This window comes from Ananas comosus, linkage group 7 (assembly GCF_001540865.1).
Source record: "Ananas comosus cultivar F153 linkage group 7, ASM154086v1, whole genome shotgun sequence".
NCBI classification, from domain to species: Eukaryota; Viridiplantae; Streptophyta; class Magnoliopsida; order Poales; family Bromeliaceae; genus Ananas; species Ananas comosus.
The window spans coordinates 11,629,073-11,644,743 of record NC_033627.1 but is presented as its reverse complement, the minus strand read 5'-3'; the positions used below and the strand labels follow the sequence as shown (position 1 = coordinate 11,644,743).

Below are 15,671 nucleotides of genomic sequence, written 5' to 3'. Positions count from 1 at the left end.
TATGGGATAATTTCATTCGCACCCCTGAAAATATTAGAAATATTATAGATAACCTTACAAAATTAGTAATATCAAATCAAACAAAAGTGAACAAGATGATAAAATATTTAATAAAGTTGAAGAACTATTTCAAAATATCTTATTGTTGAGAGAGCTCCTTATATTTTCTATATTAGGAAAGATAGCTGCATTTATTTAAAATTATTTCGTAATTTGTCCGTAATATTTCATAATTATTCTGAAATTTATTTTTATAACTAATTTTCAAAATTAAATTTTAAAATAACTACCCACAGCATTGCGCGGGTCCCTTAACAAGTTTAGATAAATTCATGAAAATTTCGTTTGGTATATTTGTTTAGATTTTTTTTATTTATTTAAAAATTTTGCAGCAGTTGATAGATATAAAAGAGTATGATTAAGCATGGGAAATGGTACACCACATTTTATCTTCTAAGACTTCGTTTGGGATTGCGGGGATATTGCGTTACGCACAGTGAGAAACGACGATGGAAAAATATCGTTTGTTTTCGTACGTAATATTGCGTTCTGTATATTGCGGTTAGTCGATTACGATATATTTTCTGCGGTCCCATCGGAGAATATAGAAGCATATCTCTATATGCTTTTTCTCAACTCCATTATATCTAATAGCGTTAAATTGACCTCAATACCAAAGGAAGCCTAAATCGATTTTTCAAAAAAACCCGCGTAGGTAACATATAATATCCCATCAAATCAAATCACTGTATAGATAGGGAGTTCACATTCGAGAAAGCGATTTAGGTGATTGTTTTTGTTCCAAGTTTTTCTCGATTTTTTTCTTTTGTTATGTACGAACTTCTGAGCTTAATTTTTAATGGTTAGATATTTAGATTTGAGGATTGATAAAAACATATTTTCTTTCTCTCTTTTTTTTTTAATGTTTTTTTTCGGTTTAGGGATTTTGGATTTTATTTTCTCCGTTTCCCTGCTTTGTAACAGAAAGAAGATTTGAAAATCGAATCTTCGCGTGCACCGGGTGTACAAGATCATCCTTCTAAAACATCGCTCTAGGCCTCCATCCAATCACACGGCGCAAAGGTCGGATCAACGGCTAGATGAGCACGGTTCACGGGATGACGCGGTGGACCCCGTCCACCAAAAGACTATCGCATGCATCCTTCTCTTTCTTTTGCCTGCGTACCTAGCCATACTTTTTGCACTTTCCATTTTGGTGTAAATTCGTCCTAGACAAAAACCCTAAAAACACATTACTGCAAAAGCACGCAACACTCTCCCCACCATTCCAGAAATAGAAAAAAAAAAAAAGTAAAAAACATGTGGAGGAAGCGCTATGTGAGACAGTGGGAGCTTTTGTTGGCATATGAGCTACAGTACTAAAAAGTGGAAACAAAAATAGAGTTTTAAGACATCCATTTATATTAAAGCTTCTTTTGTTCTTCTCCTACCTACCCTCGTATCTCTCTCTCTCTCTCTCTCTCTCTCTCTCTCTGAGGGGTTTGAAGTGGAAACCATTTGGTATTATGAGATACGCTTTTTAATATCGTTCTCTCTCTCTCTCTCTTTTTCACCTTAGTTAATGTGCATGGTTTCTTGCTCTAGAAGCATAGCAAGCCTTTTGAAGTTGCGGACTTAATTTGTTTTTCCAGTTCTTGCTTTCTTTTTTCTTTTTTTTTTAAGATCCTTCTTATTTTCTTACTAGGTGTGGTTTTGATTCCAAATGAAGAAGATTTGTGGTAAGAGTTGAAAAGAGTGCGAAAAGTGGGGGGAGCATTTCTATTGGAATCATTTGGATGAGCACAAGATGCGTTTTTTTAAGGTTATGGTTGAGGATTTCACAAAATGCATGGTAAGAAAACTCTCCTCATATATAACCATAAATAAGATGCATTAATGCTTTGTTACTTAGTAATTAATCAGAGTCATTTGCATCTCCTGTATGGTTCCTAAATCTATATTATGTTCTTTCAAATTTTAAAACTCCGCAAAAATTTCACAGCTAGGACCATGATGATGATCGACCTTGAAAAGAAATTGGAATTTTTAGTATAATATTCTTGTTTGTATTTTCAGCTGTAATAATTATTATGAAAAGAAAAATATGTGAGTTACTAGATACTAATTAGTACTACTGTATTTGTAATTCTACTGATGACAATATACTGTTGATTATTTTACAAATCTTATTAGAGCATACCGAAGAAGTTTGTGGATAATTTCAATGGACAAATATCCAATGTTGTCGATCTAAAGACTCCTCGTGGCAACATATGGACAATTGGAGTGACAAAATCTCAGGATAACATATTTCTCCAATCTGGCTGGACGGAGTTCATCGCCGCTCATCGGATAGAGGAGAATGATCTTCTGTTTTTTACGTGCAAACGAAACTCTTCCTTCGAAGTCGCAATCTACGACGAGAGTGGTTGCGAGAAAGCCTCTCCTTTTTTTGTGAAGAAGAATGCCCGCAAAACCAGAGAAGGGGACGGTGCAATTCCTGCGGAGACAAGAAATGAAGGGAATCGGCGCCGCAAAGTGATCAACCTCTGTTCCTCGGGCAGTTCCAGCGAGAATGACGTCGAACAGAAGATCTCTCGCAAGTCATTACATGCTAACAACAAGACGGGTGGGGCAATCCCAAGAACAAATGAGAAGCACAAAGTCCCTTTAATGAGGAACCGAACATCTCCTCTCATTAATTCCTTCTCTGTAACGTCGTTGTTTCGACTTCCCGACTCATTAGTTTCTATTTTCTAAGAGGCGTTGCCCGAGGAGCCCGTGGGCACGGGATACGGCATCTTCGACAATGACCTCACCTACTACGTCCGCTCCAACCTCAAGCCCCGCAGGCGCGCCGCCCTCGCCCTCGCCCTCGCCGTCAACGTCAGGTGAGTCGAGCTCTAACTCTAGCCCAAAACCCTCCTCCCTCGATCTCGACCATTTAAATTTGTAATGTATAGTTATGCAAAGGGTGTGTATCCCTCTCCTCTAATGGCCTTAGAGGACGAGAAATATCGACTAAGATATGGACTTGCTGAAAAGGGGTTAAGGCACTGTGGTACTTAACGAAATCGTCTGTTTTAGTAAAGAATGCCCTAAATGAGGGTACAAAAGGGTCCCATTTTTATGTAACAAATTTTCTTCTTCTATAGTTTTTTTATCTTTCGTTGTTTTTTATTAAATTATAATTCTATTCTAAAAATTTTAAAGCATTTTTTATATTATTAAATTTAATCAAATATTGCGTACGGTAAAAACACACCGAGAAAAGAAATCAAACAAATTTGATTTTGAAAACTCTCGAGATCCAATCTCAAAAACCACGCAATTAGAATCCCTCATATTCTTTAAGATTAAAGGAGAAAAGCAAGATCGAATCTTTACCTTTTTCGCGGATAGATTTTCACCTCTATTTGATGATCGTAAAATTGGGCTCTCTTGAAGCCGCACACGCGTCCGGCCTCTATAGGTATCAGAGCCATCCTCATGTTTTTAAGATTAAAATTATGAATTTAGGTATTCTAAACCGTTTTTTGCCGGTAGAACGATTTATAGATCGTTTTTGGCTAATTCGAAAAATCCAAATTGATCAAACAATTTAATGCGCGGATTATTTTTATTTGCATTAGATGTAAATAAATAAAATAAAAATTTGAGACCTAAATTTTAATCTCCTCACAAATATTAAGTCGAGCGGTGTTCCGCCGTTGTAGAAGTGCGGGCGTTTTTCTGGTGTTGATTGGCACGGCTGGTTACAGTGGTTAGTTGCATCGGGAAGGCGCAGCCACTCTATTAGCATGAGATATTGCGGAGTAAAGATGGGGTTGGGCCCAATAACTGTCAGGTGAGGGGCCCAATGACGGCTTTGTTTACACATTTGAACGGTGGGTCTGACTTAATTAAGGAATAGGGCCAATAACTGTCAGGTGAGGCCTATAGGACTCAGAGACCGATCACTGCAATTTGCTTGAGAAGTATTGGACAAGAGTTGTCCACTCGTCGGTTTGCATATCACCAATAACTGTTAGGTGAGGGGGTACGTTAAACTGGTGGGATCACAGTACCCACTAGAAACCTTTTGTCGCGTTGGGTTTCCGTTTCTCTACCCGAGAAGTGTAAGAGACTCGAGAAAATAGTAGGAGGCTAAATTTGTTTTTAAAATTCCTAAAACAAATTTTCAAAACAAATACAAATATCTAACTTGAATCTTTACTCTATGCAAAGCAAATGTCTGCTTCCAATTTATTTCTCTCGTATTCTCGAAACATACAGCTTAACCGGAACTAATTATAAAGACCGGCTAAGGAACTTAAAAATAGTTTTAAATTCCAAAAAGCTCTGCAATGTTCTCGACCAGGAAAACCTCACATTACCAAACCATCCAATAACTGCACAAAAGGCAGTCTATTCATGACCATTGTTTGACAATGATCAAAGACCTCGAGGAGCTTGAGAAGCTCGACGTGAAAATGGACAAGGAATTACAAGTTGATCTGATCCCACAATCCCTTCCTGAATCATATGGACAGTTTATTGTAAACTACCATATAAATAAAATTGACTGCACTAACGCAGAGTTATTGAACATGTCGGTTATAACAGAGGGGACTTTGAAATGTTCAAAAGGCACGGTTCTAGCTGTGGAGCGGGCTTCCTCTTCCAAAAGAACGTCTAATTGGAAGAAGAAACCCGTGAAGAAACAAAAGACGGAGTATATTCATTGCATTGTTTTTTTACAAGACTAATCCGTACAACGAGCAACATGTATTAATTATAGGGCGCAATTAGCGCTATATTCCCTTATTACGTATCCAAACCATAAAGTAAGGGTACAAAATATAAAAATTTCTAATTGAGGACGCTGATTAAAAACGAACCTAACTGCTGCTGCATTATTCGAAAAAAAAAAAAAGGGTGAGTAATCCTGAAACAAATGAGATAACCTTGTTAGTTAAGATCGAATGAGACGTAGTTCATTAAGATCGAAATGAATTGCATTAATTGCAGAGAGTAGTAGGGGCGAGATGAAGGATGGTAAAGTAAACATGCAATATGCATCATCATCACCTCTGCAAATGCTATCCAATCTTCAAATTAGGGATGTGGGCAATCTTGGGCCAATCAAGGCTTGTATTCTCTTGGCATCACTCCTTCAACACAGGGCGACACCCATAGATGTGTAGAGTACGTAGTGAAGTAGGCAGATCCGGAAGTGACCGGATGAGAATAGCATTCCATATGCGTAAAAATTTGAGGGCGGCGCAATTTTGCAGCAGCCATTCCTCAGGTAAGCTAGTGAGGTGTGAAGCATCAGAGAAAGTGAAACCGCTGATAGAGGAGAGACTTCTCAATGGCTCCATGAGCAGGAGCGCATGGTGGTCAATTGATAGTTCACCATTCTTCAAAAAGCAATCCGCTGCATTCTTTTTTTGGCCGACATCGTTTGGGAACGAAGGCTGCAGTAGCAGCAGGGCAACTTCAATTAGCTTGTCACACCCTCTAATTTCTAAAGAACGAAGGGATACAAGAGCTTGTATCCCACCAAATGATGATAGTTCTTTGCAGTTCTTTTATCTCTAAGTAGGAAAGTATCGTCCACCGTGCACACACTTTTGCTGGGGGAAAGGATGTTATGCTTGCGCAATCGACTAATTCCAACCAAGAAAGAGAGGTTAAATTTGGTAATAACTGGAGCAATGGCACCTCAAGGTCGCCACATGACCCGATAGTGAGATGATTGAGTATAGAGGGCAGTTGGATGTCTGAGATCCCACGTTTTGTCAACTGCGGACACTTTTCTATGCACAGCAAGTTGAGGGTGTTGAATTTTTGAAAAAACTCTGTTTGAACATATTCGACCTTCTCACATTGTTCGATGACTAAGCTTTCAAGAGCCTGAAAATGTTCTTGCTGCTGCAAGAAAGAAAAGATGTAAAAGATATTTAAGTCCGGGCAATCACAACCATGCAAATTCGAATTGGTGTTTTGATATAAGGGTAAACTTCAAATTGCACTTACATTGTTGCCTGCGTAATCCTGATTTATTGTTGGAAGAGCGGTCAATCCGACATTAGAAATATGCAAGTCTCTTAGACCATAAGGCAGAATAGGTATTTCCCTCAAATTAGGGCATTCAGTGATATCCATATAATGAACTTGAGGAAACATGCACCCATCATCTACTCCAATCCACTCCTCCAAGTTAGGCATGTCACATAACAGTAACTCCTTCAACGATGGAAAGGCACATCCACTGCTGCTTCTGATGAATGAGCAATCTATTTGCTTTATTGCATGCAGTCTTGACAAATGAAGATATTGGAACGAAGAAAACTGCCCAAGAGGTGGAAGGTGCTCCCATCCTTTACAATCACTCAGTTCGATGGATGTCAAGTTGACAAGAGATAGATTTGTCATCCAACATGGAGATTTAGCACCTTGGTATTGTTCGACGCGCATTTTCTTGAGATTGATATAAGGGCAGAGGTTATCGAGGAGCTGCTCATCCGCTTCTGCACTATTGGAGCGGTCTTCAAACCATTCCAATGATAGTGATTTAACATATTCTTTCTCATTCAACTTGGCCTCCATAGCTTCTTCAGAAGTCCTCATATTTTCAAGTTTCCTAATACATAGGTAACGAAGGTCCCTAAGGTTCTGTAGTTCACTGATTTTGTAACCTCTCTCGTCTCGGACAATAAATTTTTTAAATTTGTGGATGAAGGGTAGTTTGCTAATCTAAGGAATATTTTTTATCACACAATCAGGAACATCTAATGAACACAAATTGACCAAGTTGGTTAAGCCATCATATTCAATACTTTCATTCACACCTTTCCATAGTGAAAGAGATAGGTAGCGGAGGTGTATCAAGCTACTAAGTGCATCGGGCAGTTTATAAGGGTCAAAATTCACATATAAGATCAATAAGCGTAACTTTTTAAACCCTTTTATAACCTCAATAAATTCAAGTGCATGATCTGCATTATGCTTATTATCCTCTTTAACAAAAATGATTAGAGTGCACACGTTCTTAAGATTGGAGATCTCTCTGATGGAAAGAAGATTGACCATTTTAACAGAAAAATGTCGAACGGTTTTTGGAATAATACTTCCTGCAACATCACATTCTATTCTGATGCATTCCCCTAGAGAAACTGATTGTGCAAGGTCATGCAGTAAATCGTGCATAAAATAGCGTTTAGAAATTTTATACCCATAATCATTGGTTTTGTAAGTAAAGAATGATTTTCTCGTTAAAAGATTTAAATACTCCTTTCCGATATCCTCTGGCCTTTGCCTGCCGCAAATAGATTGAGGAATCAAACCTGAACCTATCCACATATAGACCAACTCTTTCCTTTTAAACATATAATCTTGTGGAAATATACTACAAGATCTAAAACAGAGTGGTAAGTATGTGGGTAGATGGTCGTAACTTAATCTTAAAACTGTCATGATGTCATCCTTTCCTTGCTGTAATTTCATGATGTCTTCTTCCAAGATTTTTCTTCCAATATTCATAGTCCATGCAAGAGTTCAGCATTCCTCCCATGACCTTTATTGCCAATGGGCATCCTCCAAGTTTCTTTGCTATATGTTGACCAATCGGTTACAAGTTTTTATAATCATAAGGGTTCACACCGAGGAATGCATGCTTATTGAAAAGCGACATACAGTCGGTCTCCTCCAACTCATTTAGATTTAATGATTCCCGTTTGCATTTCATTACTTTTGCCGCCATATCCGCGACTGAACCCATTCGAGTTGTCAACAAGATCTTACTTCCTCTCTGTCCGAATTTCAAAGGAGCAACCAATTTCTCATTTTCAGCAAAATTTAAGGGCATGTTTGGTTCAAAATGGGAATCGAAATCGAAATAGGATCAGATAGACTGGAATGAAAAACAAAATGGGATAATCTCCTAATTTGTTTGGTTAATGATAGGAATTGGAATCACAAGTAACCGTTATTGTTGTATGGTTAAGAAAATTTAATTGCCCATTAGAATATTTAAAATAGAATTCACAATTCAAAATTTTAATTTTTTGAATTAAATTACATACACAAATTATAAAATTCAAGTCTAAACTTAAAAAATTGAATTGAATTTGAATTCATAGTTTGTATACAAATCTCTAATGAAAATTTGATTCACATTCAAATATAAATTTTGATTTAACTTTTAATTCAAGAATTCAAAATAATATATTGAATTCAGAATTTAAATCATGTTGAAATTGAAATTCAATAAAATAAATTTTTAAGTAAAATTTAAATCTACTATTTAAATTCGTAATCAAACTTGAATCCAAATTCGGACCCACAATTTGAACTTAGATTTAGATATGAAATTCTAAGTAAAAATTTAAAACTATATCTAAATTCAAATATCAAACTTATAGTAAATTTTAAATGTTGAATCACTATTTTAACTTTAAATTTAAATTTATAATTTAATACAAATTTAAATTTAAATATATTATAAATTTAAATAACTATTACAATTTAAAAAAATATGTTCTTAGTGCAAGGAATTGAACCCCATAACTCCCACACACCAAACAAGCCCTCTACCATTTGAGCTAGACAACAATTACATTTATTTTCCCACAATACTTTAAATTAATAACATATACAAATTTTCGAAAATCAAGATCCGTATCTGATTTTTTGGATATCTAGGCAATTGTACCCTCTGTGAAACCATATCTGCATCCAAATTGGTCGGATCCAGATATTTCCTATTTGGATGCAGATGAGATCAAATACAGACGCAAATATGGTCGGATATTTATTCGATCCATTTTCACCCCTACCTACAACAGCTAATAGACAATGATGAGGTATTATGTTTAGCAGATACAAACACATAAATATCAAATGGGAGAGTTTATTAATCAAGAAACTTAGGGTTCGTTTGGGATTACGAGGAGATTGCGTTACGTGCGGTGAGAAACGACGATGGGAAAATACCCTGTTTGTTTCCATACGTAATATTGCGTTCCGCATATTGCGGTTAGTCGGTTGCGATATATTTTCTACGGTCCCATCGGAGAACGCAGAAACATATCCCTATATACTTTTTCTTAACTCCATTCTATCTAATAGCGTTAGATAGACCTCGATACCAAACTAAGCCTTAAATGTTTGTGTTGCTAAACAAACAAACTAGAGTAGATTCAAAAATAGCATTACGACTTAAGAAGAAAATTAATTATATTATGATTATAAAACACTGTGACTAATCTATCCTAAAGAGAAAGGATTCTTACAGAAAGTGAGAAAATGTAAAAAAGTGATCATAACGGATTCGTCGGTTGAGCATTTACATTAGGTTGTTTCTTTATGAGTCTAAAGTCAAAGAAAGCAAGGAAAAATCTATATCTCATTGTATGAGTACCATAAGACCAAGGCACTAGCTGAAGCCAAAAAACCAAAAAAAGGGAAAGAGTTTATGATGAAGTACAAGAACATAACATTTTCAAAGACTTAAGAATGACAAACTAAAATGAAAAGTGCTTTACGGAATCACTGCAACAAACCTAGCTTCAACCAACAATTCCAGTCTTCACTTCTTATATGTTACGGCTTACAAAATATACTAGTACATTTTAATCATGTCATTAGGAAGCTACGTAACCATCCATGTTTCTGTTAGCATTAAGTATAAATGTTTTAAATAAAGGTTATTTGATCTTATACCGACGGTTGAGGATCTGACTCAATGTGTAAATGACTACATTGAATAAAGTTTTTCTCCTACAATCAAAGAAGGTAAATAATAAAAAACAACAATCAAAATTTACCGTTATTTGAAACTCGGTTAATATATAAAAATTGTCCATGAATGCAATACAACAAAAGGATATTCAATCATGCTACCGGTCAAGTTTGCAATGAAAGTAGGTATAAGAAAAAATTCGAAAACTAAAAGCAAAATTCACAGGACTCTAAATAGCAATCTTAGGCATTGAGAATACCTCATCATGCCAGCCAACAACAACAAAGACATCCAATGAGTAGCCGTCATTTGTTGAGAATGCATGTGCTTCTTGAATGTTAAGACCGAGCTCACCAAGTAGAGAAGTCAGCTGGAAATATCATGGTATTAGAACCATGACAAGTCACTTTTACAAAATAAGCCATGAATAAGTCACAACTGCGGCAACTTTTCTTTGGAAGACCTAAACATAATCACATTCAAGATTCTCTAATGCCCAGAGGATGGAAATAATTTTTGAATGATAAGGATTGTGAGAAGATATAAGGTCTACAATCAGAAACAAATATAGTTCTAACAAAATAGTGACATAAGTAGGGAAAATTGAAAATATGCCCATAAATTGTAAAAGTTATTCCGTAATAATGATATGGTGCGTAGAATGGAAGCAGTTGTTTCACCTGACTAAGAAGCTTTGGTTTGTCATCAGATGAAAAGGTAATTTCATGCATTGGCCTGTAACATAATCCAAGTATGTGTCACATAAATGACTTAAGCAAGCATTCACATAACAATAACTATTGAAAAGTTAAAAAGTTTTAATGATGTAATCTTTTATGTGTGTTTTAATATTGATAATCACTTTGGCGGAATGAAAAGGGTCTTTTAAATAATGCCAAAACCTAAGATTTCATAGATGTTCGAAGCAAAGGACTTCTTAAACTATCATAGAATAAACACCTATTTCAAGGTAGTAGCAAATTATAACACAACATATATGATAAGCACAAAAAGGAGGGAATTTAATAATTATGAATAGGAAAAAAAATACAATAAAACAACAGAGGTATAATAACAAGGTAAAGACTAAAGATATAGCAAAAGCACAGGAACCATGACTAGTGTTAACACACCTGGATTTTCTGGAGCCATGAATTCTACGTCCATTACAAGAACGGTCAATAGTCCTTTACAAAGTCCAGATTGGAAGATTGGCCTATTCTATTAAAAGTTTAATTATATATTTCCTGAGGAAATACAATCACTTAGTATGTTATGAGATTCTAGGGAAGTTCCTAAAAAATTCAAATTGCATGACAGTAGCCATTCACTACCCAAAAAAAAGTTCTAAAATGAAAAAAGCAAATGTGTATCAGTAATATTTATTGTATTTTGGGAAGTATCTAACATGAATACATGATATAAGGTTAGCTAGAGCATATAATGATATTCATAGTAAATTTTCTCTAAGATAAAGAGAAAAACGAAATTCCAATAAATAAAAGTTAAAAATCTGCCTTCATAAGAAAAAGAAATGAAAATTTAACTACTGAAGATGATATGCACTGAAAAGTAAATAAATGATAAATTCCATGAGGTTTCTTTAATCTTAGTTAGTTTATTTCACAAAAAAAAAGAATTCAAGCGTGAAAGACTGAAGATGATTAGAAAGTAGGATAACCTAGCAAAATGTTGAACAACGTCTGTAGCACTATCACCATCTTGAACATGAGACATGCTGGCTTCAAGAGCAAGAGCCTCAAGATTTGCAGATGAACCAAAAGCAGGAGGAGGGTGACTGGTAAGGATTTAAAAATAGAGAGGTGAATGAAGAGGACGAGTTACTACACGCTGTAACATTGCATGGTCTTATGAGTTCCAAACACATTGCTTTGATATATAAAACTTAATTTATTTAAAACCAAGAAGAATCGAATTTAACCTTTGTCTGCTAAAGTAGCTTGAAGAAGCTTCCTGCCCCACAGTGTTGGAATCAACAGAATCAGCCCTAGTAGCATCAAGAACCGGAGATATCTACAGAAGAAATAAGGTATGTAGTTATGTGATTGTAATAACCCATAGTTGAGCACCTCAACAAAAAAGCAAAATAAAAAAGAGCATTTGAATATAAAAGAGAGGATTGCAAAGCCCAAAAATAACCAACAAACATATAGAGAAAAAAGAACTTCCAAATCTTTATCTATAATGAAATATGAAAAATAAATTCGCCTTAATTGAGATCTCATCACCAAAAAACAAAATAGGTATATCATAATCTATGATTTGTAAAAACACTTATCTACAGCTCACTAGCCCCTGACAGATGGAAGAACTTTTGAAGCACGCTGCAGTCATGTTTTGTTGGAAATACGAATCAAAATCGGACTAGGAATGGGAATAGACAGGAACCGAAAACGGAATGACAAAAACTCTAACTTATTTGGTTCATAAGAGGAATGGGTATAGTAATCATATTGAAATTAGAATTCACCGAGATTAAAGTTTAACTAAAATTTAATTTACTATCCAAATTCATAATCAAAGTTTGAATCTAAATTTGAACTCACAATTTGAACTTATAATTTGAATTTACAATTCAAATTCAAGTCCAAAGTTGAAATTCAAATATTAAACTTATATTAGAATTTAAACTTAAAAGTAAAGAAATTAAATTTGAATTTCGAATCCATAATTCAAATTCAAATATAAAATTATAATTTAAAATTAAATATGATTTAATATTTAAATTTAAATAATTGTTAGTTACAAAAAAGTTCCTTTTTGAATCCCTTCTGAAGGCAACGTAGATTCCCACCTCCATGGAGGAAATCATTTTGGAGATTTGATTATTCCCGAAATGGGAAGCGGAATGTCAATTCCTCAAACCAAACACTGACAGTAGAAATAGATTATTCTGATTCTCATTCCAAGCTTCAAATCCTTCAAACCAAACATGTCGTGCATGTCAACAGCAACGAAGACGAGAGGTTAAAACAAGAAAAATCAGAGAGTTATAATCAACGTGGTGATGCATGACTATAAGGACGTATTTGGTTCGGGTTATCTTGCCAAGATTATAGGTAATCCTATCAGGATTACTACGCTTAGTTCATCCAGTCTGTAATCTGATCAGCAATATAGCATTACAAATGGTGTAGGATTACTCCGAAAATATTACCGAGGGGGGTGGTGGGTATCTCGTATTACTGATGGCAGGTCATCTTATATGTTATGTAAAATTACAAGTTTACCCCTCCAACCGCATAAACTCTTTCAATACGTCATTTTTAAAATTTTAAGTTAAAATTTTGAATTATCAAATTTTAAAGGGTTTAGGGTTTAAATTTTCAAATTTCAAATTTTAAACTATAAATTTAAATTTTAAATTTATATTTATATTTTAAATTTCAAATTTTATATTTATAAATTTCGTGTTTATATTTTGAATTAAAATATTAAATTTTATATTTTTGCTCCGATTTAAAATTTAAAATTTAAATTTAAATTCAAATTTTACATTTTTTTAAATAAAATTTAGTAAAAAAATTATTATTTGTAAACTGTAAAAAAAAATTGCCAAATATCACTAACAAGGGCAATTTTGGAATAGACTACACTTTATTATCAAGATTACTGAATTTTGTAAAAATGAACCAAACATAGTAATTCTATATACACTGTAATCCAGCATTATATTACTGCATTAATCCAAATGTAGTAATGCAACATCAGTAGTAATATGACTCAGAAATTTCAGATATCTAGTTATGTCGAAATAACATGTAATGCTACACAACGCGAACCAAACGCACACTAAAGAGATCAAAGAAGCTGAGGAATAGTGCATATTTAAAGTTGCTTGCAAATATGCCACACTAGCTATATGATTAAAAAAAAGTTCAAGCTGTAGTAGCTAATATTAGTTAAAGAATACGATAGTGAAGCAGTGCTACTACTCTATCAATGTCATGACAATCAATTAAACAAAACAACGCATGATGCATTTCATTCTGATGAGATCAATCAAAACCAACAAGATTATTCAACTTGAAACTGAAAGACGAGGTTTCCTAGCATGTCATCCTCTTAGCAGTGAACAATCTCTTAACATGTCTTAAACTAAGCTAATCTTTACTAATTAAAACATGGTGTACAATTTTGCATGCAAAAATAATAAGCAGCCTACATGGCCTTTACCTGGACTACACGAACTGAGAAGGCGGGCCGATTGGCGGGATCTCTCGCCTGCTCAAGCAATTTCTTATGCGTCAAAACGTCCTCAGCCCTTTCGACATTCACATCCAACGCATACCTGCGACATCAATGAACCGACAAGCAAATCACAAACAGATTGCGGGCAAAACCAAAAGAAAGCAAATACCACCCATTCACACAAATGGATTTGATTTACCAATGGCTACTGAATAGGAGGGAAAGAAAAAAACATAAAGAAGAGAAAGAAAAATAAAAGGTTACTTTTTTTTCGTGACAAAAAAGAAAAAAGGAAATAATTTTCTCTCCTTTTCTCTCAGCTTCTTGCGAGAAAAGAAATTGACACCGTTATAAAAGATCATTTTTCCTATATTTCTCTTTCTTTTTTCTCTAATCCAAATGAGAGTAAAATAGTTATTTTCTAATTTTCTTTTGTTTCCCTCCTTTCCTCTACCATTCAAACCGAAGGAAAAGGTCATTTTCCCTCCGCTTCTCTTCCGTACTACCCTCAAAAGAAGATTTTGTCTTCTAACTTTCTCTACAGAAAGAAAAATTATTTTTTTTTCCCCCTTTTTACCTATATTTCATACATAGTTGTTTCACATTTTCACTTGAATTTATTTTTAAAAAGAAAAATAGACGAGACCACACTACTTTCTTTAAAAAAAAGTTTCTTTTTTTTTCTCTCTCCGCCGAGTCGTAACAGAAGATAACCAAGAACTCGAAACAGCAATCCAACACAAACGTAGATCGAAATCCACAAAGAGAGAGAGAGAGAGAAAGTGTCGTATTATTAAATCAAAGGAGTTTCTGGAAACAACACGTACTCTAGTAAATTCAGATAAAACAAACCCTAATCTAGGTCTAAATGACCTAAATCGGCCGACCTAATCGATAAATGCGAGATGGGGCGAGGGGGGCGAGGAGAGGAAACCCTACCGCGCGGGAAGGCGATTGAAGTGGGCCCAGAGCTCGTCGTCGAAGGAGGGCGACGTGGCCTGATTTGGGCCCTCGCCCTCGCGGAGGCGTCGGAGCACCTCGTTGTACACCTCGAGCTTGTGCCGCTGCTGCTGCTGCTGCCTCCCCCGCCCCTCCCCCGCCGCCGCCAAAGCCGCCCCCGTCCCCGCCGCCGCCTCGTCCATCGCCATTAACGGGATCGAGCGCCGCAGAGGCGAAAGAGAGGTGGAGCGGGGCAACGCCACGCGAGAGAGACCGAATCGCTCGATCGATCGCTTTACCTCCACGGGATCGAGGGACGGGGGTCGCGATCGCCCATGGCTCCCTCGTGAGGCGAATAAAAGTAGGGGAAATTAAAAAAAAAAAAAAATAGTAAAAAGGAGAGAGAGAGAGAGAGAGAGAGAGATTGTGTAGAAGAAGCGAATGGGGGGAGAAGGGAATACGAGAAGCGTGCGGAGGGGGTTTTGTTTGTTACGGGAACGTGCATTTTTAAGCGTCTGGTAAAAATGCGTCGACACCCCTCAACTATATGCCGTTCAGAAATTGGCTCTCAAGTTCAATATTTTGCTAGAATTTCATATATGTCCCTACAATGCTATAAAATTGTATAACTATCCTTATAAATTTTATTGTATTCTTGCACATTTTTAATTATCAAATATATTCCTACATATTGACGACTATGCTGAATTTTAACTATTTGGACCATTATGCCCCGTAAAAATTAGTTTTTTATGATTCTTATAGAATGGCACAAAAATAAAAAATATTATTA

At 35.5% G+C, this 15,671-nt stretch overlaps 1 protein-coding gene across 4 annotated transcripts in view; it reads right to left on the bottom strand.

Moving 5' to 3' along the window:
• Positions 1–15,343, bottom strand: part of LOC109713013 (serine/threonine-protein kinase STY46-like) — a 54,552-nt gene extending 39,209 nt beyond the window's left edge. For all 4 annotated transcript variants that reach the window (XR_002217024.1, XR_002217023.1, XM_020236925.1 and 1 more), the window contains exons 1-6: positions 14,879–15,343; positions 13,925–14,039; positions 11,670–11,761; positions 11,409–11,525; positions 10,408–10,462; positions 9,987–10,097 (exon numbers count right to left, since the gene is read on the bottom strand). Coding sequence is in view for 2 of the 4 variants with exons in the window: in XM_020236925.1 (XP_020092514.1) it covers positions 9,987–10,097; positions 10,408–10,462; positions 11,409–11,525; positions 11,670–11,761; positions 13,925–14,039; positions 14,879–15,087 (699 nt within the window). In the remaining 2 variants the exon portion in view is untranslated. The remainder of the gene's footprint in view (positions 1–9,986; positions 10,098–10,407; positions 10,463–11,408; positions 11,526–11,669; positions 11,762–13,924; positions 14,040–14,878) is intronic.